At 45.1% G+C, this 24,185-nt stretch overlaps 1 protein-coding gene across 1 annotated transcript; it reads right to left on the reverse strand.

Moving 5' to 3' along the window:
• Positions 1-601: 601 nt before the first annotated feature.
• LOC146207086 (zinc finger C4H2 domain-containing protein) lies at positions 602-23,658 on the reverse strand. The gene is made up of 5 exons (XM_084597720.1): positions 23,371-23,658; positions 22,885-23,056; positions 22,574-22,746; positions 21,378-21,546; positions 602-2,041 (listed from the first exon to the last, which is right to left on the reverse strand). Exons 1-5 carry the CDS (start codon positions 23,421-23,423, stop codon positions 1,928-1,930), a joined length of 681 nt encoding a protein of 226 aa, XP_084453846.1. The 5' UTR covers positions 23,424-23,658; the 3' UTR covers positions 602-1,927.
• Between the last annotated feature and the right edge of the window lie 527 nt (positions 23,659-24,185).

Below are 24,185 nucleotides of genomic sequence, written 5' to 3' on the forward strand. Positions count from 1 at the left end.
CGCAGTCAAGCTGCAGTGACGCAGCTTTTTCTCCGGCCACCTTTTTCAGCTTGTAAAGTTGCGAAATAAAGATACTTTGATTGATTTAATAGCATTGTTGTACCTATGCATGGGATTTTTAAGGGGTTATGCTGACAGTATAAGCAATTATCCAATGTATCTGGACATATTTTCCTTCTTTCCTATGAAAATGACTCATTTTACCCATGAATCATTAATTTAAGGATGCGAGTGAGCCTGCTACCATTACTATTTTACAGATGAATACAAGACAGATTGCAAACGAATATGTTCCTTTGCTCTAGAGTTGACAGATTGCAAATGGAAATGTTCCTTTGCTCTAGAGTTGACTAGGAACGAAACCTTTTCCCTAAACAGAACCGAATGGTGCATAGCATTTGCAACAAAAGCAAATTATTTAAAAAGATCCTTGCCAGATGACATCACAATAGAAACACCATCATAAGTTCAGAATGGAACTCTTCCCTGCACCACACAGTATAATCCAATTCCAGTATGCTGGGTTATATCAGCGAGAGCAGCACAGGCTTCCTAGGATGATTGTACTTGGCAGCGGTAGGAGATCAGAATGGGGCACAAAACCGTCTTTGGCACATTTATTACTTGCAGACCACAATTAACATATGTATTTTCCACATCGACAATACCCTAACATTTACATACCAAACACTGAACAAGGGATGCATACTTCAGCAACACTATATGTGTTTTTTTTTTTTTTCTTCATTACATCCATTCTATATATTGAGAACCAAGCTAAATATGAGCCGACACACTTATACATTATCGCAGCATATAACTGGAGCAGATGTCGTATTCCTCAGTGAAAGCAGCATTGAGTACATATTTTGTGGGTATCCATGCAAAATGAGACAAACTTAATTAAGGAATCATCCCAAAAATAACATCATTGAAACTAACAAATTGTCACAGAAACAGCTGGTCTCCAGTGATCGGAAAATATGCAAATAGATGCTAGTCAATTACATTGCCAAATATCAATACTGTTCTCATAAATCAACGGCTTCAGTGCTGCGAGACTGTGGAATGCCACCCCCTTGTAGCATCCTGCTCATATCATGAACATTACCTACGCAAAATGCTAAACTCTAAATTCCTGTCAAATATGCATACCGTATAGTGGAAATTGTAGTATGTATTATCCACCTACTGGGGAGAACCAAATTACATAACTGAGTCTAATGGATCGCGCACTTATACTGCATCTCCATTACTTTGTGTTGTGGGTCCCCATCCCTTTCTCTCTCCACATACTTCACAGCCAAGCTTATACTAAGCACATCAGTTGTCAACATAAACTGAATGAAAAACTGCTGCAGTAATGAAAATCTTGCAACAGGCATGAGCACAAAAACACACAAAGTCAAGGGCGAAATGTTTAAAGGAAAAAATACTGCCATGACAATGATGAATGCAATGTACTGTGAAAAAGCAATCAAAGGCACAGGTTATATAGAAAGTAACAACACCATAGCTAACGCCCACAGCAGATGCTTTGCTCTCTTCTTTTGGCTTAAACAAAGGTTTCACAAGTCGAAGCATTTGAGATACAAGCCGTTCTGAACACCACAATTAATGAAAAGACAGTCGTTCTACGAGATGAGAGCAGGTTGAATAGGTCCTGTAGTGGTTAGGCATTATGATCAGGATGTGTGCAGGACTCTGTACTTGTATCATGTAACATGCCCCACAAACAAAAATATGATGTGATTACTCGTGAGAAGTAAGACTGGGCAAAAAAATAGAATTTCACGTGGACTTTGTGCATTGGCAATGCGAAAGGGTGAGAGCTTTGTGTCATTCTGTCTCTACTTTTTTAGCAGACCACCATCGTGGTTGTCTGTATTCCCTTTCAACAGGGATGCATAGCTGTCATTTCCCTTGACTAGTCTTCGAGCTTGCGCTTGGGCTTTTTGGGGTTCCTGGAACGGCTCTTGGCCTTGCACAGGGGGCAGATAGGAGCATTGCGATGGATCTGCTGATGACAGGACAGGCAGGCCTGCAATTGAGCGTAATAAGGTGACAAGGTTATACCTTGTGTTTAATAGAGTACAGCTTGCTTTGAAAAAACATCTGCTTCCTTTAGAAACCTAAAAACAAAAAATCAGTGCTGGATGGATATGAATGTGTTCAGTGTAAAACTGTGTAGATATTTTTTCTTTGCGTTTCATGCATGAGAATAAGACATGGCTTATGGTGAGCACCTGCTAGCATTTTTCACATAGGGGTTTGTCTTTTGTCTTCGGCTATACAGCTAGTGACGGCAGCAGACCTGTAACTGCTGGGGGTGTTGGTGTTTTTCTAGGTTTTATGAATGGTACAATTAAAGTTTTCTTTTAAACCTCCAGGAGTTTTCCAACAGTACAAATTTTGTTAATTAGTTTCAAAATTGCTTCTACTGAAGATTCAGTCATATCAGCATGCATTTCATAATGTATTCTGTCAGGAATGGGTGCAGTCTGTTTCCCTTGGTAATTAAACTATCATACTCTCTTTTTGCACTGCAATTTGGTGCAGGTTTTTGTCTCTCAGCTGTTTTTCTATATTAAATAAAAAGAGTGTGTGTAGTGTAGAGTGAACAACTTGAAACTGTGCAGAATTGTTCATCTAATATATCTGCCTGCTCGTCTACACTTGTTTACATAATTGGAATATCAAATATGGTGAGGCAACCAAAAGGAAAGTAGAATAATAGAAGAGGAAGTGTGAAGGCAGAATTTAGTTTGTGAACCTTCTTCCACATTTTCTTGCAGGTTACTGAGCTAATTATAAATGGCACATAGTTTTGCCACAAAGTGTACGCAAGGATACAGGCAGTGAACAGTTCTGCAACACTAAGAATGTCCCAAAAATACTTCATCAACTGGCTTTTCCTCGAAGCATTACCCAGACAGCCAGGTGCAACGTCCAGTGGCAAGTTTTACTTGCAACGATTGACGGCACAGATGATAAGCTGATTAATACAATCGCTCCCATATTGATTACCCAGCACATACCTTTTAAAATTGTTAAAAACAGATTGTGAACTAAAGGACAAACTCATTTTACAAGTGTTTGGGGAACAGTAAGATGGTTTACCTGCATTCAGTAAACAAATATTAGACAGAAAAAAAATCTTCTATAATCTGGATTCTTGTGTCTGTCCATTCAAGCTCACAAAATAGTGCAGGCATTAAAGTCTCTAACAACCAGATATGGTTCTGGCAAAAAATAAGAAAAGGAATTCTAGTTCGTGGAGGGTAATTTTCAAGTCTTGTGCATTTCTGGGAGTGTGGACCATGTGGAAGCATGAAAAGTTGATATCATATTTTCTCAAAATGTGTCATTGGTACATACTCTTTTTCAAGACAGATCATTCAAAAGTAATAGGGTAGCCATAAAAACAAAAGCTCTGTTTTGGCCATCGTGGCAGCCTCCCATCACTCCTCAACAGGATCCCCTCTTCCCTGGACATGGCTATGCCACTTACGAATTTCGTGACTACGGACTTCACTCCCTAAAAAGACATTTGCCCCAGTTGAACTCCTTTCTCTGACAAAGCATTTTATACCTGTTTACCTGGTTAAACACAAGACCAAAAAAAGTTTCCAGCAAGTCGTCAAGTCTATAACGGTAAACAATATACCATCTTTTCTTGTATATAACCCGCAGCAAAAATTGAATAAGCATGTTATAAAAGTTGGGGTGCGGGTTGTCTGCGTTTTTCTCGGGGGGGAGTGAGGTGGGGGTCAGCTACAAAGCAATGCGCGAGTTTCCTGTATGCGCCATGCCCATTGTCATCGATGGGTACCGAGCCATTGAGGAGCAAACGAAGGGCACAGCCGACTCCACATCCATAGCCTATTCAAAGGTCACTTCATCTGCACGAAAGTGGTCTAGAACCAAGTGCCAGCAACATTGATAAACATTGGAACTGAATGAAGCGAGTGGACAATTACAAAAATAGCTAGAAAATAGCGTCGCTCATTATTTGTGGTTCATAACCCCCCGCGCTTCACCACAATGCTAGACTGCATGGACTGTGCACCGAGGCATACACGATGGAACCATTTTGTGAAGGCCTTCCCAACAGGAGCAATTTTTTTTTATAATGAAGTAGAAGAGAGCACTTAACGTCTTACTTTGATTTCATCTCAAATGCAGACAAAATTACTGTCTTAGCAGTTTTCTCAGGCTCATTCCAGCTTTTGGTTAATCCGGATCTTAAAATGAGAGTTTACTGTATTCAACAGCAATATAACAGCTCTGCCAGATTTCATGCAGGCCCTTCTTGTAGTACCCAAAATTTGTATACAGAATCCTGTATAAAATTTATACTGAAGTTTTCAGTAGGCATACACTTCTGTGCAATTCTAGTTTAATTTTATTTGTGCTATGTGTAACTTTTTTTTTTTTTTTTACTTAGTAGATATTCGAAGGTGTTTTCCCCCCATATTTGTATTCAATGAGTATTTGAAATTTCATTTTTGCACACCCCTAGTAAAGATATTTATAATTGCGTTCTCTCGCACCAGAGGATGTTGCTATTACTGTGGCCCTTCTGCTTCCTTTGTTGTATTCCATGAGCATTTCTTTCTTTTAACAGTTGTAATGGGCTTGACACCTGCCATTTCTGTTTGAATGACTGCATTCTTGGGTATGTTAGTGCAATGTGACCCATTTCCTAGTGGCTATGAGGCACTCCCAGATATTTTTGTGTTCTTGACGGCAGAAAAAACAGCACTCTACTAGGTTTGCACTAAGTGCGCAAGCTGGTGCACTGTTTCAAACAAGTTCAGGTGTATAAAATGCTCAAAAGCAAGGTACTGTGCGATGTCAGCGCATGTTAAAGAACCACAGGTGGTCGAAATTATACAGAGCCCTTCACTACGGCGTACCTTACAGCCAGACTTGCTTTGGAACGTTAACTCCTATAAACCAAAACCAAAAGTGGTTATTTTTAATTATGATTAACTCCCTAACCAATGCCACAGCGAGGCAGTTTCATTGCCTTCACAGCCTGCGGTAGTAGTGGCTTGCCCCTCCGTTGTCAGCAGTAAATGTTGAAAATTTATTTTCAGTAATATACAGGAACATCACTTGGTAAGCAAAACAGTGACATTACCTTTGGAAGTATGAAATATGTGGTCCATTCGTTTTGGCAGGTCACAGTGGTTTCTTCTGTTTTCAAATTAAAAACTTCCCATTGTTACGACTACTTCTTTGTGCGGTGGATATTCCTGTTAACTGGGAGAGGCCAGACCAATGATTAGCGGGGCATTATTGTTGCCTGTCCCCAGTAGAGCCTCCGCTGCCGGTGGTGAACGCAGGTAATGTTACAGAGTAAGCATAGCAATGAAATGTAAATACCTTTGGAAGTATGAAACAGGTAAACCATTTGTGTTGGTTTTCATGTTTTAAAGTCCTTTGCACAGGTAATCACCACATCCATCTGCTGTTTGAATGTGACGAGTCACAACTATGGGAATGCATGAAATATTTAAAGCCTGCGTAGTGGAGGCTTGCCTCTCCACTGTTCATTGTGGTGAACTGCTACTGAATTAGGGAACTTTCAATTTAGTTTCCAGAGAGCATTGCCTGATCAAAGGATGCTTGCAACACAATTTCAAAAGTTGGTTTTCAAAAGTAAAATAATATTTACAGTATTTAATTTAAATAAGCTTTAAATAAATGCAGAGATAGAACTTGGGTAATCCAACCTAAATATACTTTTTAAACGTGAATTTTATGCCTGTATGTGCAAATATGTATTTTCTTTGATATGCATGCCAGCCATTCTGAGGACAACATACAAGTGCCAAGAGGCAAGGTGCGACACAAAGTTCTGAGAGACGAGCTCCTTCGCCTTGGGTACCTCGTCTTTTGGTCAGTTTGTGTGCAGTTTAGACTTTCTGCCGAGCAGACCGCCTGAATTGTACGCACTAATCACCACGAGCGTGTAGCTATACAAGGTGAGCAGAACATTCCTCTCCTCTTTACGTGGTTCCTTTCACCCCCATGCATGAGTTGGGCATTCGACCGCCACGGCGGTAGTTTTTGAGTTCTGTGCTGCCATATATAATCACTTGGGCAGAATAATCCCTGCTTCGAGTATGCTTCCTACTCCCTTCGCATGAACCCACTGTGGTTCATCACTAAATCATGATATTCTAAATTTCTTTTATTTATTTTATAGTATGCACCTTATCCTAATGCACCATAGCCTAATTACTGCTTGGGAAAAAAAAATAAATGTCAGCCTAAATGGTAAATCTGAAACTATCTGAACACAAAACCAGATTTCAGGAATAACAACAAAACAAATGCGACATTTAAATCCATGCACTCTTCAGTGCTGTGCTGTGCTTTCCATGAGTGAGATGATAAGCTTAAAACAAACTTTTGAGAAAACATGTCCGAAAGTTCTAAACTAGCACACCGTGCCTATGTATACTATATTGTTCTATATTTGTTTGAAGCACTTAGAATTTGTTTCTGGGTGAAATATTTCAGTACAACTTCTAATGAATGTTGTAGGTGCCAAGAAGATTAGTTTTCTAAAATAAACATTTCTTTTTGCGATTTTCGGTATCTGATCCCCACTTCCCCCCTTGAATACAGCAAAAGCTCGTTAATTAGAGCTTTGGCAGATCTGACAAGAAGTTTGAATTATTCCAAGTTAAAATTATCAAATGGCCTAGAAAAAAAAAAAAAAAAAACTGACAAGAACCTCTTACATCACTGCAAACTTGTTTGGGCCATCTGCTGTTTTAATAAGAACAATACGAGAAACACTTTCTTTTTGCACTCGCACCAATGCTTTAGTGCGTGCACACTACAAAGCAAAACTGCTAGAAAATGGTAAGGACCTCCTCAGCACCCTTCACCTTGTCTCAAGCAGCCTGAATCACTTGTGAAGCCTCACTGCACTACATACTGCGACACTTGACGGGTGCACATTTTTGAACCGGTGGTAGAACCACATGGACGGAAGCCAGGAAAAATTCTCAGTACTGTTAGTGATCTTCCGAAACACCGCGCAACTGTAATTGGTTAGCTGGCACCCGATAGCAGCCACTGAGGGTGGGCTCATAAAAGCGATATCGAAACTTGGTAGTCAGCCTATTATCAGAGACGTCCGTGTTTTGCCACACTAGTACATGTGAGCGGTTAACTCTGCACATGCAGTTTAGGTTTGAGGAGTGCTATTTTGGCAATCATTTACAGTGGCTGTCATACCTGGATGTAGCGTAACCAGTGTGAGAACCGTAGTATCCGTCCGACACCACAGGCTTACATGAGTGTTGGCTCTGCACTGACAGTAAGAATTATCCATGTTTCCAAATTACCAGGATTCGAATTAAAGAGCATTTGGTTTCAAGTTTCGGAAGTCACACTGAAATGAGAGAAGGCGACCGTTGCCAATGCCGCCAAATCCTACTTCGGCGCTGCCGGCTGCCCTGCCGGTCATGGCGTTATTTTGGCTTTGTCCCTTCTATCATGGTTTCACTTCACTCCCGTTTTGGAAACGCACCACATTGTAAGTGTGCCACCTTATCATAAGGCGTTTATTTGGCCACGTGCTGGATTCCAGGCTTTCCAGGTGTAACAGTGCATAGTTGAAGTTATTATCCGTGGTGGAATCAACTTGCGTTCCAATTAACGGCTTTTTATACACAGACTTCAATGGGGCTTGGTTGGACAAGTTAAGCAGTTGGAATTATCGAGGTCTGCATTAACAAGCTTTCACTGTAGAATATCCCTCAAACCTTTCAACAGAAGCATTAAGCAGAAAAAAAGTGACTTACCATTGGCATCTATGAATGTTAACAAGCGTTGAGGTGCCGGCTAGTTGGTAATACATTTTGGAATAACAGCGCGAAGGACGAGGACGAAGATAGAAGGACAGCGCTGTGTTTGTGTCCTTCTATTATTCCAAAATCTATGAATGGTTTCCCGGGGCTTACAAGGATCGAGAAAATGGGAATGTTTTGGCTCCGTCAATCATGAACAGAGTAACTGGCTCAAGGCCAGCTTCTAATAATAAGAAGTAGCACTGGAAAATCGCACTTGCAGGTGTAGCCCGATGAGCATGAAAATAACTAGGTGGCTGCTCCCCATGAATGCCAATCCATTTTGTTTGTGAAATTCCCTTCAGTGTCAATGTCTCTCCACTATGGTACCTGGGGTGCAGCATCAAGCACCGTATATGACTGTCATTATTTTGACTTTCCTGCAATGCAACTATATGCGTGATTTACAACGGCTGTTTTCTTTGCAGTGATATTAATTTGTGTAATGCGAAATTTGTGATGAATATGGCACTGTTTGAGCGGCCTTGCAGCCTTTTTGTAGTGGTGTGGCAATTCAACCATGTCAGATGGTTTCTTATCTTGATACGAAAAATATTTGTTTCGTATCCTCTACCCCTCTTCATGAATGTTTTCATTCTTACAGCAACTGTCAGATGGCTTCTAGCAGTACTCTACCGTTCTGCTTTGTTACATACTCATCATGCTGTGACCGTATTACTCACTTTTGTCACACAGGAGCCAGAGTAGTGGGAAGTGTCAGATGTGGTTTGTACAGAAGCGCACATTACGTGTTGAACTCTGATAACCTCCTAGCACCTCTAATAGGGTTGAATGATTGTGTTGATTGCACCGAGTTAAATAATGCACAAAGATTATTTGTGTTTCTGGTGCAGAAGCGCTATAATCAATGTGCATGTTGAATATTCTGGGTGCTGTCTTCGCGGTCTTCACGGCACGACATCTGGGCCATCCCACTGACTCCGAGGGAGGGACGTATACGGACTGGAATCGGCCATTCTTCCCCGAAGTACGGCTGTGTGCGTGTGTGTTGTGTTGTGTGGTCGGTGGGTGGCGCGCGAGAGGGACGCTCGTGCACATGCTCCCTTCAAGTGGAAGAAAGACTCAGCGTTTACGGAGCAGTGCGGTGCATGGTTCATTGAGACGCTCTCTGACCAGTGTCTTTGTGAGTGCAGATTGGACAATTAAAAGTCATGTTGTTGTTGTTTTAAAAGTTCTCCCCGTCTTTGAATAACGAACAGTGCACTTGGTAGTGGCTTCAAGTAAAAATGTGCTTTATACTCTCAAAATGTTGGGGAAAGCTTTATTAACAGGGAAGGCTCTTGCAAACACCGAGAAAATCCTGCTTTGAATGTTTACAATGCTTACGTGTTATTAAGCACTGAAAAGGATTTTGTACAAATTGACTTTAGCATACATTATGTCAGCATGATCCTACCTTATCATCACAGATCAGAGAATAAGTGTGTTGTATGTCCCATGATACGGTCTGATCCTAATGCAAAACCTCCAATTTTCAGATGTTATTTCTATTTGAACGTTAAGGCTGGCATGCATAGAGTGATTTTTGGCTACAAAAACACGTCGCTTGTGAAATGCGCTAAAGCATGTCACCAAAAATGCACCACCTATAAATGCCCATCACAGTGGGTACATTCAATTATCAGTCCCGGACTGTCCGAGACTGTCCGGCTGACAGCTGTCCGGTGTTCGATTTTTCTCGGGCAGCCCAGAAGCTCCATTCACTAGTAAAGGTCCTGGGCCAGCGAACATTTTGAGTTAGATTCTGAGCGCATTCTGGATACTTTTCGTGTTCGTGTATATGATATCGCGCTGTCCAGAAGTTCACCAGTTTCATGATCTTTTCAGTGCGCAGGTCTGAAAGTGTCGCAAGCGAACCACTGTGTGCTGGAGCAGCTAACGCTTGTTGTAAACACTTTTGCAAACTCTTTCGCCTGCTTTCGAGGCAAGTGAGCTGGGCCCTTGGAACAACCTCGTGAGCAGCAACGGCAAGAAAACCCTGCCAAACTGAGGTCTGTAAAACGCTTCACATTGTCACATTGTGCTCACGAACAGCACTGACTGATTCTGTATCTACCTTTAGTATTACACGTACGCCAAAAGATAAACATGTGCACGGTGTCATTTCGAAAAACTTATGGTTGGCATCGTCTGCTAAGAGCGGCTGAAAGCAAACGATGGAGAGAGCTTGCAAGGTCATGTGACTGTCACGCTACTTCCTGTCAAGCAGAAGCCGAGACCTGTCAGCAAGTAGTCCGAGACTGGAAAATCGAATGTACCCAGTTCTATACTCCGTTTCATACATCAAGTGCAACACTACCAAAGCTACAGCTCTTGTTTGCGCTCTCCGCATCCGCGATAAAAAATAGTGCCTGCTCTTGACGAGAGAAAATAATAGTTGCTTTGTCTGCAAGCTTAATATATTTTACATTTGCCATCAACTTCATAAAAAGCACCTTTTTTAGGGAGAAAAGGTCGGATTCAGCTAATTTGTATGTTTTTTTATGTCGTTTTTGTTCGTGCCGCGTTTTGCTGCCCCACAACCTTGCCAGTTGTGCCACCAGATGGCGCTGGCTGTGCCCTCCGTGCTGCGCATCTCTTTTCGAGAAAATGGTTCTTTGGTGCGCATTTTTTCTATAAGATCCGCTCTGTGAAGATGTCTAAGCATGCGAAGCATGTTATTGCAAACGTGTATGCTCAGAATAGAGCCCGTTTCGGCAGGAACCACTCGCCAACAGAACGAGCGCGTAGTGATACGCCTCCTGTTTTTTTTCTTGCGGACTACTTGCGTAGCTTTCGCTGCGTTGCACCTGATGTATGAAACGGAGTATAGTTAGTGGCATGGCCATGTGCATTTACACATGGTACAGGCAAGAAAAGCTCCGTGTGGGACAAGGTTTCACTGAGGTCAGTTGCTTTATATATTGAAATCACCCCGAGTAATATCCAGGAGCAAGTGATTACCAGATTCTCCATTGCATTTTGTTCTATTTGGATTGTATCGATTAATACGTATATTCTAAAACGGAGTCCTAACTCCACTAGAAAAGTGCAGTGCTGTTTACACTACTGCTATGGCATTTATGCACAGCAGGCATAAATGTTTCGTCACTAATCAGATTCTTGTGGTTTTAAACTCATTAAATAAAAGTTTATAATACTGTCTTTTTCTATGAGAGCAAAACTCCTGCCAAAGCCCATTGCTTGCAAATTTGGGTGCTCAAAAACAGGATCTACACAAGGAGCTGTAACTATACCTAAATCTGCACCTCTTGGCAAGTTAACAAACTGACTGAAATTTAGTGCGACACCTGAACTAAGAATGAAGGAAAAAGGCGCCATGAGAAGTGACTGACTAAAAATATAGTTGGCAGTCGGCACTCGCCGTGTTTTCTAAGTCCTTATCTTAGGTGTCATGCTGAAGCGTCGCAGCATTGTTTGTAGCTCAGTATCCAGATGTCACATTTTTTTTGTTTCTATTACGATGTCACTGCTTAGTTGTCCCCCTACTAGAAAGACAGCGCATCGTAAGCCACCATTTTTTGAACCTATCTACGCATTCTTTGCTAAACACACTACGTTTACCCTGGGCTGCACCTTATATGTCATGCTGGCCATGCTTGCAGCACACTTTGTTTAAGCACTGCTGCAGAGTCGGCAACAACTACAATTTTGTGCAGATCCATAGAGTGGTTCAATTTGTGAGCTTTATGGGAGTGTCGGAAACAGCACTGCTCCACAAGGGTCGTACATGAGGTTGCAGCGCACAAACAGCATATGGCAGGGATGTCATGTGGATGGAAACGAGGGAGGCGATCGCAGTGGCATGTTTTTAAGAACACAGCTAGGAAGGAGCAAAGCAAGACTGTCCAGTGCACGGCAGTGAGGAAGCAACATAATAGTATTCAGTTGAGGCCCAACAATGAACATTTGGCAATCGTTAGTTGAGCAGGTCATACCTCTACACAGTGCCACTTGGGAGCTTAGCCGGATTAACTGATGCCAGCCACGGGGCAGCAGTCAAAATTATTGAATTAGTGGAAACTGAATTAACAAAGTTTCACTGTACACCTTTAAGGGCGGCAAAGCCTTGGGCAACAACTATAGCAGCATTGTGGTCATGTTTTTGCTGCAGATTTGTTTTGAAAACAAACTAATACTGTCTGCACTGTCGCAAATGCCTAGTCATATTTCTTCCATGTAAGTGTGCAGGCTATCCACGAGGGTATCTTTTTTTATTCTGGCAGTTTCCAAGCTCAAGGTGCAGGTTATAGATAGAGATGTAAAATTTCAGAAAATTTTGAATGGCTTGCAAAAAACTATTACATTTCAGTTTTTTTTCATGAAAAATTCGAAATTTTGCGAAATGTGACAAAAACAGATTTATTTGCAACAGCACAACATCCAGTATTAATACTCCAAAGTTCAGTCGAATATGCAGTTTTAAATGTCATGCTGTAGCCAAAGAATAGAAAGTGTGAGCGTTCTGCGAAGAAGACGCTGGCGCGTTCTGTGTTCTTCTGTGTTTCTGTGTTCTGAGGGATTGCCGCCGTCGCACTGGTTCCTGCTGCTGCCCTGCTGACCTGCGGTCGCTGTTATCGTCTTGTCCTTTGGCTAAGATGTGACATTTGGTGGACGTGCTGGGTACAAATCCCATGCAGCGTAACCTTACACATAATTCGAGCCCGGTCTTAAGTCCAGGCCGCCGAATTTTCGTAGAGTCTACTGCAGCACCTGAAAGCCGCGCTAGTCGACGTCAACAAGGCCAAGGCCAAGCTTTGAAATTGGGGCTCTTGCCCAATGGGAAGATCGCCAGGGATAACATCAACATGGCCTTACAGCTGCAGCAAACCAACAGTGCAGCTGCTGCGCGGATCATCTAGGTGCCGGTAATCCTGGAGTCTTTCACCTTGTTTCGTGGCGAAGGCCTGGATGATGTTGACGACTGGGTTCAGCATTACGGGTTGCACACCGCAACGGGTAGATGCCCGATCGATCAGTGCCTTCAGAATATCTATTTCTCTCTGGAGGCAATGGCACGATACTGGTTCGAGAACCACGAGGCCTCTTTGACCTCTTGGAAGCTCTTGGTGCACACGTTTGCGGACCAGCACCGGCAACAGAATGCCGAAGATCTCCTCCAAGCTCAAATTCAGGGCCCTGACAAAGGTGTGAGAAGTTTTGTAGCGGACGTGCTGCGCTGAAGTGCTTGCGCGGACCCACAGACTACCGAGGAAAAAAAAGTATGCGCCTTGATGCGGAGCGTCCGAAACAAGACTTTTGGCGGTCTTATATGTGATCCGCCGATTACAGTAGCCAGTTTTGTGGCCGAAGCGACTAACATTGAGCGCGCATCGGCCACGAGAACAAACCACTATAAGCGACTGGGCACCTACCCAACGCCTCGAGCCTTGCCTCGTCTGGCCCTAGTGGTGCTGGCCTCACCGACGTCCATGAAATCATTTGCGAAGTCATACATGAAGAGCTCAGGAGGTTTTTCCCAGCTCCTGAGCAGCCTTCACCAGTATACATCACTACAGCCATTCGTGAGGAACTGCGACAGGCACTCACACCGGAAGCCATCTCTCTTGGGCCAATGGTTGCTGCTTCAGAACAACCGGCTCAGAGTTATGCTGCCATTCTCCGTCGGCCGTCGCCTGTACTTCACCAGTACCAACGGGCTACGGATTCTGGACCTCAACTCAGAGCTGCGGAGACAGCAAAAAGCCGCCATCTGGAGGACTGTGGACAGCTGACCGTTTTGTTTCTACTGTGGTGAACCTGACTACATGTACCGCCGCTGCCCATACCGAGAGCTTGGCCTGCAAGGATTCAGCCGGAGCGATTGGCTACCTTGTTACGGTGAACAACCCCAAGATATCCAGGAGCCTCTTCGACACACTTCATCCCCGATGCAAATCGATGACCGTGAATATCCTCGATGCTCTTCATCGCCGATGCAAATTGAAGACCGTGTATCCCGCTCACACTCACCACGGCGCCTTCCCACGCCTCCTCACGGGTCTCGCCCTGAGAGCTTGTCTCCTCTTCCTCTTTCGGCCGAAAGAAAGAGCCTCCACGCACGTTAACCTCTAACACCACGAATAACGGCACACTCGGAAACGGTCTTGAGGCCTTTAGTAATGTAGGCGTTATAATCGATGGTCACGCGGTCACTGCACTCGTTGACACTGGCGCCGATTACTCGGTATTCAGCAGAAAGTTATGTCGCCACCTTCGCAAGATGACCACCCAGTGAGATGGGCCTCTGATACGAACCGCAGGAGGTCACCTCGTAATTCCCGTTGAAAAATGTACCGCCCATGTCGAAATTCACGATGAGACGTGTCCCGCCAAATTTGTGATCGTAGAGAATTGCTCCAAGGATGTTATTCTCGGAATCAACTTTTTTCATGAATATGGTGCAGTCATCGATGTCATCATCATCATCATCAGCCTGATTATACCCACTGCAGGGCGAAGGCCTCTCCCATATTTCTCCACTTAACCCGGTTCTGTGCTAGCTGCATCCACTTGACCCCTGCGAACTTCTTAATCTCATCCGCCCACCTAACTTTCTGCCGCCCCCTGCTACGCTTTCCTTCCCTTGGAATCCAGTTTGTTGCCCTCAGCGACCATCGGTTATCCTCTCTTCGCACTGCATGTCCTGCCCATGTCCATTTCTTCTTCTTAATTTCCACTAGAATGTCGGTAACTTGAGTTATTTCTCTGACCCACTCTGCACGCTTTCTATCTCTTAATGTTACCCCTACCATTTTTCGTTCCATAGCCCTCTGGGTTGTCCTCAATTTAAGTAGAACTCTCTTGGTTAGCCTTCACGTTTCAGCCCCATAGGTGAGTACAGGCAAGATGCAACTGTTGTATACTTTCCTCTTGAGCGATACCGGTAAGCTGCTAGTCATAATCTGCGAGTGCTTGCCAAATGCGCTCCATCGATGTAGAGCAGAATAAGTTGACCCTTCGAGCACGTTCTTCATCGCCAAGGTTTTGTAGAGCCACCCCAGTTGCGCTTAAAGTTGATTCCGAGCATGTGAACTTGCCACTGCTCTCGACAGTATTTCTACCTGTTCGAGCCAACACATCCGCATGTGGCGAAGGCCTCCTGGAAGGAAATGTACAAATGTTGCTTTCGAAGGGAATTGGTGTTGCGAGGGGAATAACCGATGTTCAGGAAGGACGTGCCAACATCTTCGTGACGAACTCTAGGAACGAGCCGCAGCACGTGACAAAAGGGGCAGTTATAGCCCATATAGAAGAGATAAGCGACGCTCGTGAGGCTGTTGTCTTGCGCGAGAGGGATATTCCACCTGTACAGCGCGAGGAAAAACCCTTGCAACTGAACATCGAGAAAAAACTTGAGTCGTCTCAGACATGCGAATTACTCGAACTTTTGTATCGCTACTGCAGTTGTTTTTCAACGACATCCGGAGCTCGCCAGACGACCGTCACGAAACATAAAATTATTGTCGATGGCGCGGCCCACCCAATTCGCCAACTGCCGTACCGAAGTTTCTCTGAAGGAAAGAGAAGCAATAGGAGGTATTCACTGAGGTCGTACTACCAGATGGCGCGAGCATCGTCCTGCCTCGTTCGCCATGCCCGAGGTCGCCGGTGGCACCGGCGCATGCCCGCCGTATATTGGAAGTGATCTGTAAAATTTTATCAGGTTGTTAAATACTTCCACATCCACTTTTCTTCGTGTAGCCCTTTATGCGCATGGAATCTGCAGTGGTATTTTCGTTCTCCGGAACATAACACTGCCTGTTCAGTGCTGCAACCAGGCATTCACCCGTGCAACAGCTCGACAGCGAAAGTGGCCAACTGCCCATTGCGCGCAATACGATTTGCAGCTCATTAAATTCGTTGTTAGCAGCCACTGAGGCAGAACACATTTTGAGGAGACAGCAAGCACTTTAATTGCCCCAGTTCCAAAGATGGCATGGCCGCGAAACGTATAGTGGCGGTAGTTGGTAAACTGCCGATGGAAGCTTGCACAAGCGCTGTTCCAGCACTAAAGCGAATCAGTGCAGTTGCTTAATTTTGGGGGAAAGAAGGTCGAGCAAAAAACTAATACTGCCACGTGCTCGCAGCATAAACGGCACACCCAGAGAGCACATTTTGCAAATTTAGTGTCGGCAACGTAGCTCTGCTTGAAATGCACATAACCCGTAGAACCTGGGATTCCAACAACGCGATGTGCAGTGATAATGCTTCATACATTTGTAATGCATCACTTGTAAGTCGCAGGAAGTGACAGAGCGCTAGCTGAGCGAACAGACACAACGCAATTCGCTCACCTCTAAAAACGGCGCGCCGGTCATCGACACCTTCATGCACGTGTGGCTCTTGGTCTCGCTCGCTTGTCAAAACATTAAGACACTTTAATGTATTTATATGTTTTAATTTCTTCACCTGTCGCAAAACTTAAGACCGCACTTCACGAGGCAGGCACCGATATCGGAGAATTTAACGTGAAGCAGTGGTCTTGTAGTACGCGGCACACCTCGACGAAGTTACCGCGGTCGTACGAGCCGATGTTTTCACAAGTCGAACATTTTATCAAGACCGCCTTTTTTGTTTTTCTTGTTCCACGAAGTCCACGGGTGTATCCACTCACTCGCATGGTTTTCGCTGGCGCACGCAGAAATTCCTTCAAGACGAGAAAGGCCCACCCCGCGGATCACAAAGAGTTGAACACTGCTATAACACTGCGGTTGGGTGCGGAGCCCGCACACACGACCACGCATATGGCGAATGCCATGCCGGCCACTAGCACCCCTAGCGGATGACGTCAAGTGAATACCTCCTATACAGGAACAAGTACGGGAAATGCTACATGACGATGTCATCCAGCCTTCAAACAGTCCGTGTGCCACAACTCAACAAGGCGACAAAGGATGTATATCCACTGCCCCGAATCGCCGACACCATCGATCAGCTCCATCACACCCGCTATTTTTCGTCTATTGATTTGAAAACTGGATACTAGCAGATCGAAATGGATGAGCGAGACCGAGAGAAGACTGCGTTTATAACACCGAATGGCCTTTATGAGCTCAAAGTGAAGCCGTTTGGCTTATGCACAGCGCATGCGACATTTTAACGCGCCATGGACACTGTACTTGCCGGACTGAAGTGGCAGACGTGTCTAGTTTATCTGGATGACGTGCCACAGAGGTGTGAAACCAGATACCGAGAAAACAGCGACCATGGCGTCTTTCCCACCATCGTCACACAAGAAAACTGTCAGAAGCTTTCTTACTTCAGATGTTTCGTTCGCAACTTTGCCTAGATCGCAGCGCTCCTTATCTACCTTACGAAAGACAGCGTCAACTTTGTGTGGAATGAAGAGCGAGAGTTAGCATTCAGGCAACTAAAGCATGTTAGAAGCGATGCTTGGGCGAGTTGGTATGCCATTTTCTGAAGAACAGCGCGACTTGGACAAGGACGGAAGGAAGATAACATGGACAGGCGCTGACTTGCAACTGATGTTTATTGCTCGGAACGTGGTACCACGTTCCGAGCAATAAACATCAGTTGCAAGTCAGCGCCTGTCCATGTTATCTTCCTTCCGTCCTTGTCCAAGTCGCGCTGTTCTTCAGAAAATAGAAAACAACTAAAGCAAGCCCTTTTATCACCACCTATATTAGACCATTTCAATCAAAATGCCGACACTGCACTCCACACGGATGCCAGCAACAAATGACTAGGGGCAGTGCTTGTATAATTCCAGGAAGGTGGCGAGCGGGTTATTGCGTACGCAAGCCGAACTCTTTCCAAGGCTTCAGAAAAAGATTGCTTCGCCGTCATCTGGGCCATAACCAAGTTTCAGCCCTATCAGCACAGCTGCCCATTTCGGGTGGTCACCGACCGCCATTCGCTGTGCTGGCTGGTCAATCTTAAGGATCCCGTGGGCCGGCTTGAAAGGTGGAGCCTTCGGCTACAGTACGAAGTCACGATCGTGCATAAATCTGGAAAAAAGACATCATGACGCTGGCTGCTTGTCTTGAGCACCTGTGGGACCGTCGCCAGGAGGCACATATGATGAGAAAGACAGCTGCCTTGGGGCCTTGAATCCTAACGATATGGCAGATCGGCAACGACATGATCCACAGCTTCGTCAACTGATGGCGCATCTCGCAGGAAACGAAGATTTCCTGCATATTCTCCCTGCATTTAAGATTTGGAATGGTGTCCTGTACAAGAAGAATTTCGACAGCAGCCAGAGATTGTGGCTTCTTGTCGTGCCGGAAGACCTGCGCAGTGAGGTCACTGAAGCATGCCACGACGATCCTACCGTTGGTCATCTAGGATACAGCCGAAGGCTTACGCATATTCGAGAAAAATATTACTGGCCGAAAATCTCAAATTACGTGCGTTAGTATACAAGAACCTGTTGCGAGTGCCAAAGGCGAAAAACACCTCCTATGCGACCGACGGGTCTTCTCCAGCCAATCGAGCCAGTGTGCTCCGTTTCATACCATTAGAAGGAATTTTTTGGGCCCATTTCCGATGTCGCAATCAGGCAACAAGTACATTATCATAGCGACGGACTGTCTAACACGCTATGCAAGTCCCGCGCACTTCCGTAACGGCTGCTGAGGTAGCCAAGTTTTTCACTGAGAGCATTGTCCTCCAGCACGATGCTCCAGCAGTGCTGATTACTGACCTCGGCGCTGCGTTTGTGAAGCAACTCACTCAGGAGATTTTGCGTCTAAGCTGTACCAGCCAACGCTGAACTACAGCGTATCATCCGCAAATTAATGGACTAATGGAAATTCTCAGCAGAACTATAGCCGATATGATATAGTGTACGTGGACATCGACCATCGGAACTGGGACGAGGTACTACCTAATGTCATGTTCGCTTATATTACCGCAGTCCAGGAGACGGGACGAGGTACTACCTAATGTAATGTTCGCTTATATTACCGCAGTCCAGGAGACCACCGGTATGTCTCCCTTCTAGCTAGTGCATGGAAGGCAAGTCATCACCAAGCTTGACGCCATGCTGCTTCACGCACCGCCAGACGATGTAGCTGATGATGCCCGGCTAGTATGCAAAAGTGCGGAGGAGGTTCAGCAACTGGCCAGACTCCACATACGACAGCAACAGCGTACCGATGCTCGTCACTACTACCTCCGGAGACGTGATGTCAATTTCCGGCCTGAAGACAAGGTCTGGGTGTGGACACCAGTTCTTTAAAGCATAGCCACTTATTTTATGTTTTTTTCCGACTCCTTTTGTTTCAGGTTTTCGCAGCTAGGCCGGCAAGCTTTGTCAACCTCTTCGTTCGTTCTCTTCACAAACTATGGTAGCTCACGTCGTATTCTCAAGATAACAATATCAACTACAGCAGCAAATGCACTAATATACTACACCACTTGTTACGTCCGATGGCCCATAAACCAAGCACATCAGCAATGAATGTCGCGTAGTCTCCAGACGAGGCCGCTCCAAATAATCGACGCTGCACTGAATTCTGTAATCCCACAATTAATGATTCATTGTGTGCAGCATGCAAAAAAAGTCACTGAATGCTGAAAAACAGCATTCCTCAACGCGTCCGTTATCAACACACTGCACTGCATTTTTCCTTCGGAAAAAGTGCACAGTGGTCTCTTTTTCAAACTAGTCGTTTCAGTTGGATGAAAATCGGGCAGTTATATATAGCTCCCATTCCAGCTTTGTACCTAGTAATTATTTAAAAGGGGGAAAGGGGGGGGGGGGACAAATTTTTGAAGAAAAAAAAACAGACCTACGCTGAGGGTTGAACATCGGCCGCTCATAAAACGAGCAAAGTGTGCGCTTCGTACCACTCAACCAGATGCGAGAGAGGTGGTGCGACACATATTTTAATTTTTTTTGCAGCGGACTACTTCCGTACCTTTGGCTGCATTGACAGTTATGTATGAAACAGAGTATAAGCGCGGAAGACATTTAGTCGTAGAGGGCAATGACAAGACGGAATCGTTTCCTTGCTTGCTTCGCCCCCTTACATCAGTGACATGTGGAGAAGCCATCGCGATGGCTCGAACTCTGTGTTTTGGCAATGCGGCGCGCACCCCAGACCCAGCCGTTCGCATGCAAACAGAGAGTTGTAGCTCTCAAACGGGTCACCCCTCTGCCCCTAAAGCACCCCATTTCTCCTCATTAAGTCATGTTTCCGTGTCATGCTCTCATATGTTGGCTTTCTTTGATGCTTTGAAGCCCCCTTTGCACAAAGGCAAGAAAGCTACTGTGGTGGGTGAGCTCCGTTCTTCAGTTTTTCATGTCACGAGCGCTCGTTAGCACAGGTTCGGTTAGTTGCAAAACAAATTGTACGACCACAATTTGTTCAAGTTTCTAATGTTATAACCGGGAAATCGTGCTATCCAAGAATCTACTAACCGGTAGAAAAATTGTGTAACTTAAAGGTCTATTTACATTTGCAAGTCGCGAAGGGCGCGAGACCGGCTGGCTGTCTCATGCAACCAGAGAGCCACGCAGCATGACTAATGTTTGCATGCGACCTGCAGATTGCTTTCCAATCTTGTCTATCTTGACTGTTCATCGCATAGAGTAAAGCTAACTTACGTTCAATTCAGCTGAGCCGCTGATTGGTTACCGGTTTGCGAACAGCAGTCGCAAAGCTGGAAAATCAAGCAGTGGTCGAACGGCCTGCGACTGTTGCTTTTTGACCAAAACGGTCGAACGACCTCCACGAGTCGCAAGTGTGAACGGGCCTTAACTCTGTGGAAAATTATTTACTGCCCGCGACTTTTAGCACATGAAACAGGAAATCGTATGAACCAGGAACGTATCAAAGAGGTTCTACTGTATTTGCCCGCATCTCAGAAGGAAACTAGGCATACTTCAGCCGCTAACTGCTTTCACCAGCTTCACTAGTAGTAGGATGGCCATTAAATTCTTTGTACGAGATGCTTTCAGTTGCTCAATTATTTTGCAGAGAAGTCTTGCAGAAAATACTTGCGAAATTCCAGCTATAACTTTTTATGAATAGCTCGTGCTGAGGTAACGTGTGGGAGGCCCTCCAATGCCAGCACAGCTGGATCTGGCCACAAGAGCACTGGGAGTTGATGAGGAATGCCATTCCTGAAATTCTGCAGCACTCTTTCAATGCAAGGCAGCAAAACATTTAGCTTTGTGCAGCAGCAGGAAGCATTTCATCGATGCTGGAATCAACAAACAGTCTCTTCCTTTCAGAAAAGCAGGGGTATAGAGCAGAGGTATGAAAAGCAGGGGCATGAACAGTCAAGTGCAGCGTCAGCACCATGCACTTCCTTAACACTTTGCCTGACATGTTTGCCAGGGCAGTCCACTACCTGTGGCCCCAATGCATCTTTAGGGGCAGGATGCCAAACTCCTTGGCTGACATTTCAGAGCTTTTACTGCTGCAAGTAGATCAGCTCCAAATGACCACCATCCGACGAGAAATGGAAGGTCGCAGATAGCTGCACCTTCGCTTGAATGGCACTTGCCTTCATGGGTGGCGGCTGCTGGCGAAAGGCCGAGGGCTGCGGGCGTTCGGCTAGAGCCTTGCTCCTCCCCGGCTGCTGCATCTGCTGCACCGCTGCGGCCAGGGACGGGGGTAGGGCTGCTTCGGTCATGTCGCTCTGATGCCACTCGGTTTTCTGCTTCTCAAAGAACCTGCACGCACCACCATCACTGATTGGCCGTAACATGCTGCACTGACTGCCGACTAAGGCTAAATATATGTGAAATTTTATTGTTTACGTGACCGGAAGCTGCCAGGTGCACTTTTTGCCAGCTGGGAATTCACTGCCACTCCTCAGAGGGGTTGGCACGAGGGTGAAGATCTTTGGTGCATGCACAGCAATGCTGCCAATGCTAGACCACTGTGTGCAGCAACACGCTACTCTCCAATGTCACGGGCACGACAGAGATTTACCGGATGCCCCTGAAACGTTTACAGTGAGTCCTCCGCAGACTCCAATTTAATGTGACAGTGTTAAGACTTCCATTCAGCAGAGAACCCAGTGGTGCCGGCATGTAGAGAAAACTTACATTAGTCGAAAAGGTTTGACATCACATGCAGAATTAAAAAGCAAAATAAAATTTAGACAGAGATCAAACTGAAACCTCGAACACTGATACACACACACTTCCTCTGGGCCAAGCAGGCACATTCATACATCATGTTGTCTTTCACATAGTATGCTAATGAGTAATTATGTGTATGGCATTAATTTAGAGCGTAGCCATGTTTGCAAGGGAAGGATCTGCGAGGGAACCCTTAAATACTTTGCACCCCTAAATGTTTCACAGCCAGGTGGCATTTCGTTGCAGTCCAAATAAATTTCCAAATTTCCCACTTTGTGATCTCAGTGATATTATGGGCACTTGCAGGCAATCACTCTGTGTTCCTAAAGGTCTTAACTGTAAGTTTGCTTTTTGCCATTTCAGACAAGTAATGATCCAAGCCACCGCTTACAGTGCCGCTTTGAAGCAGCATCTGTGATGTCATCATTGAAAGTTCAGTTTTCTTGTACTGCGGCAAGTATTTAAACACACGCACGCATATATACTATATACTATATTTTATGGAGAGAGAGAAGATGTGAAAATCAACTTAGGCAATAAAGCCCCACAGGATTCTCAAGAAAGGGTCACACAAGGCTCCAGGACCACTACGGCATGCGACTTGTGTACTGACTCTGGCTTGAAGGTCTGGTCTTCCTCATGCAGCTCGGGCAGCTTCGTCAGGCCAATCTCCAGACGAAGCCTGTCAACCAGGTCCTTGAGTGGCTTGTACTCGTGGTGCATTTGCTTGGCCCCATCCAAGTGCTTGTTCCTGTCTTCCTCGGATTGCTTGATCACAGTCTCCATCTGGAACAGCCAGAGACAAGTGAAACAATCTTACCACACTGACAAACTGCGCAATAGCCGAGGTGCTCGCAGAGAAAAAGGCTCATTAGTAAGATAGAACTGCATATTCAAACCTAAATTACGGTTTCTGATACTTACCACATTGATGTCAGCATGAATTTGCCTCAGTTCTTCCACATGGGCCATCTTCTCCTGCAGCAACAACTCCATTTCATGCCTGTACTCTTGGAGACATCGTTCTTCATTCTCTGTAGCCTCTATTTCATTCCGAAGTCTTGATTTCAGCTTTTCCATCTGAACTGTGCGTGCCCTGTAGGAGAGCGTTTACACACGTTTATGACTAAATATTCACTGCGGCACGGTCTCCTGACGCATCACTTACTGGAAACGACGCACTCAAACAACGAACAACCACTATGATAACATGGAAGCTTATTTGTGTCCAGTATGGGCACTAATATCGTATTCATGCATTTCGACATAAGGCAAAAACAGAAGAAATCGATCGCATGAAAAGAAGCGCGCAGTGACGACCCGGTTAGGCTGCTTTCTCCCATCCGTTATTATGAGAAAACTGTCGCTGTAAACATGGAAACGAAAGGGAAAAGTGAAAATGCAGCTTACCTGATTTCCTTGAGACACTCTAATTTCCCCATAATTGTTGCTTCATCCGTCATGGCCTTGAATATACAGCGATTGTGATCTATTAGTCAAACGTAATGACTGACTTGAGAATGGGCTTTCCAATGCGATCACCATAAACTCCGAATAAGCAACACACCCAAACAACGCGCAGTAGCAGTCGCACAAAGTAAGTTAAGTAAGCGTCTGGGTGCGTTCCAATACCCCCTCGTAGACGTCTACTTAGACGGCTACGCGAGCAGCCGCCATCTTGGGACGCGTTCCAATTCTCGCGAAGCAGTCTCGCTATGTCTCGCGAAGACGGCTTCGCCGAAGTCAACATCCATGCAGACTACTTTGCTGTCTAAACATGGCGGACAGAGCGCGTTTCGCTAGTTTCGCTATAGTGCCTAGAATATACTGGCTAGTGTGCCGTGCGGAGGGCTCTCTCAATGGGAGGAGGCATGGAAAAATGGGAGGAGGCATGGAACATGGAAACCAGCGAAATGTGCAGTTTACAGAATAAAAAGGTAGCAATTTTAAATGGTGTTATTATTGATCACTTCTTTTCAGAGCAGGAACAATGACTAGAAATTTGCCTGTTAAACCACTCAAAATGCAGGTTTCTGCCGCCAATGCGTACCTGTGTAATACTGCAATGCTCTGGCTGTGCTTTATGTTCATATACAGCATCCTTTATGCTTAGTTTCTCTGCATGTGCACTCCATGTCTTGAGCATTGCTGAGGGCGCAAAGCAGCAAGCATAACATGCCATGTTTGGTCAGAGTGGCATGTTCAAAGAGGCGACATAAAAACAT

Source organism: Amblyomma maculatum, chromosome 1 (assembly GCF_055883805.1).
Source record: "Amblyomma maculatum isolate TAMU_Amacu chromosome 1, ASM5588380v1, whole genome shotgun sequence".
Lineage (NCBI taxonomy): Eukaryota > Metazoa > Arthropoda > Arachnida > Ixodida > Ixodidae > Amblyomma > Amblyomma maculatum.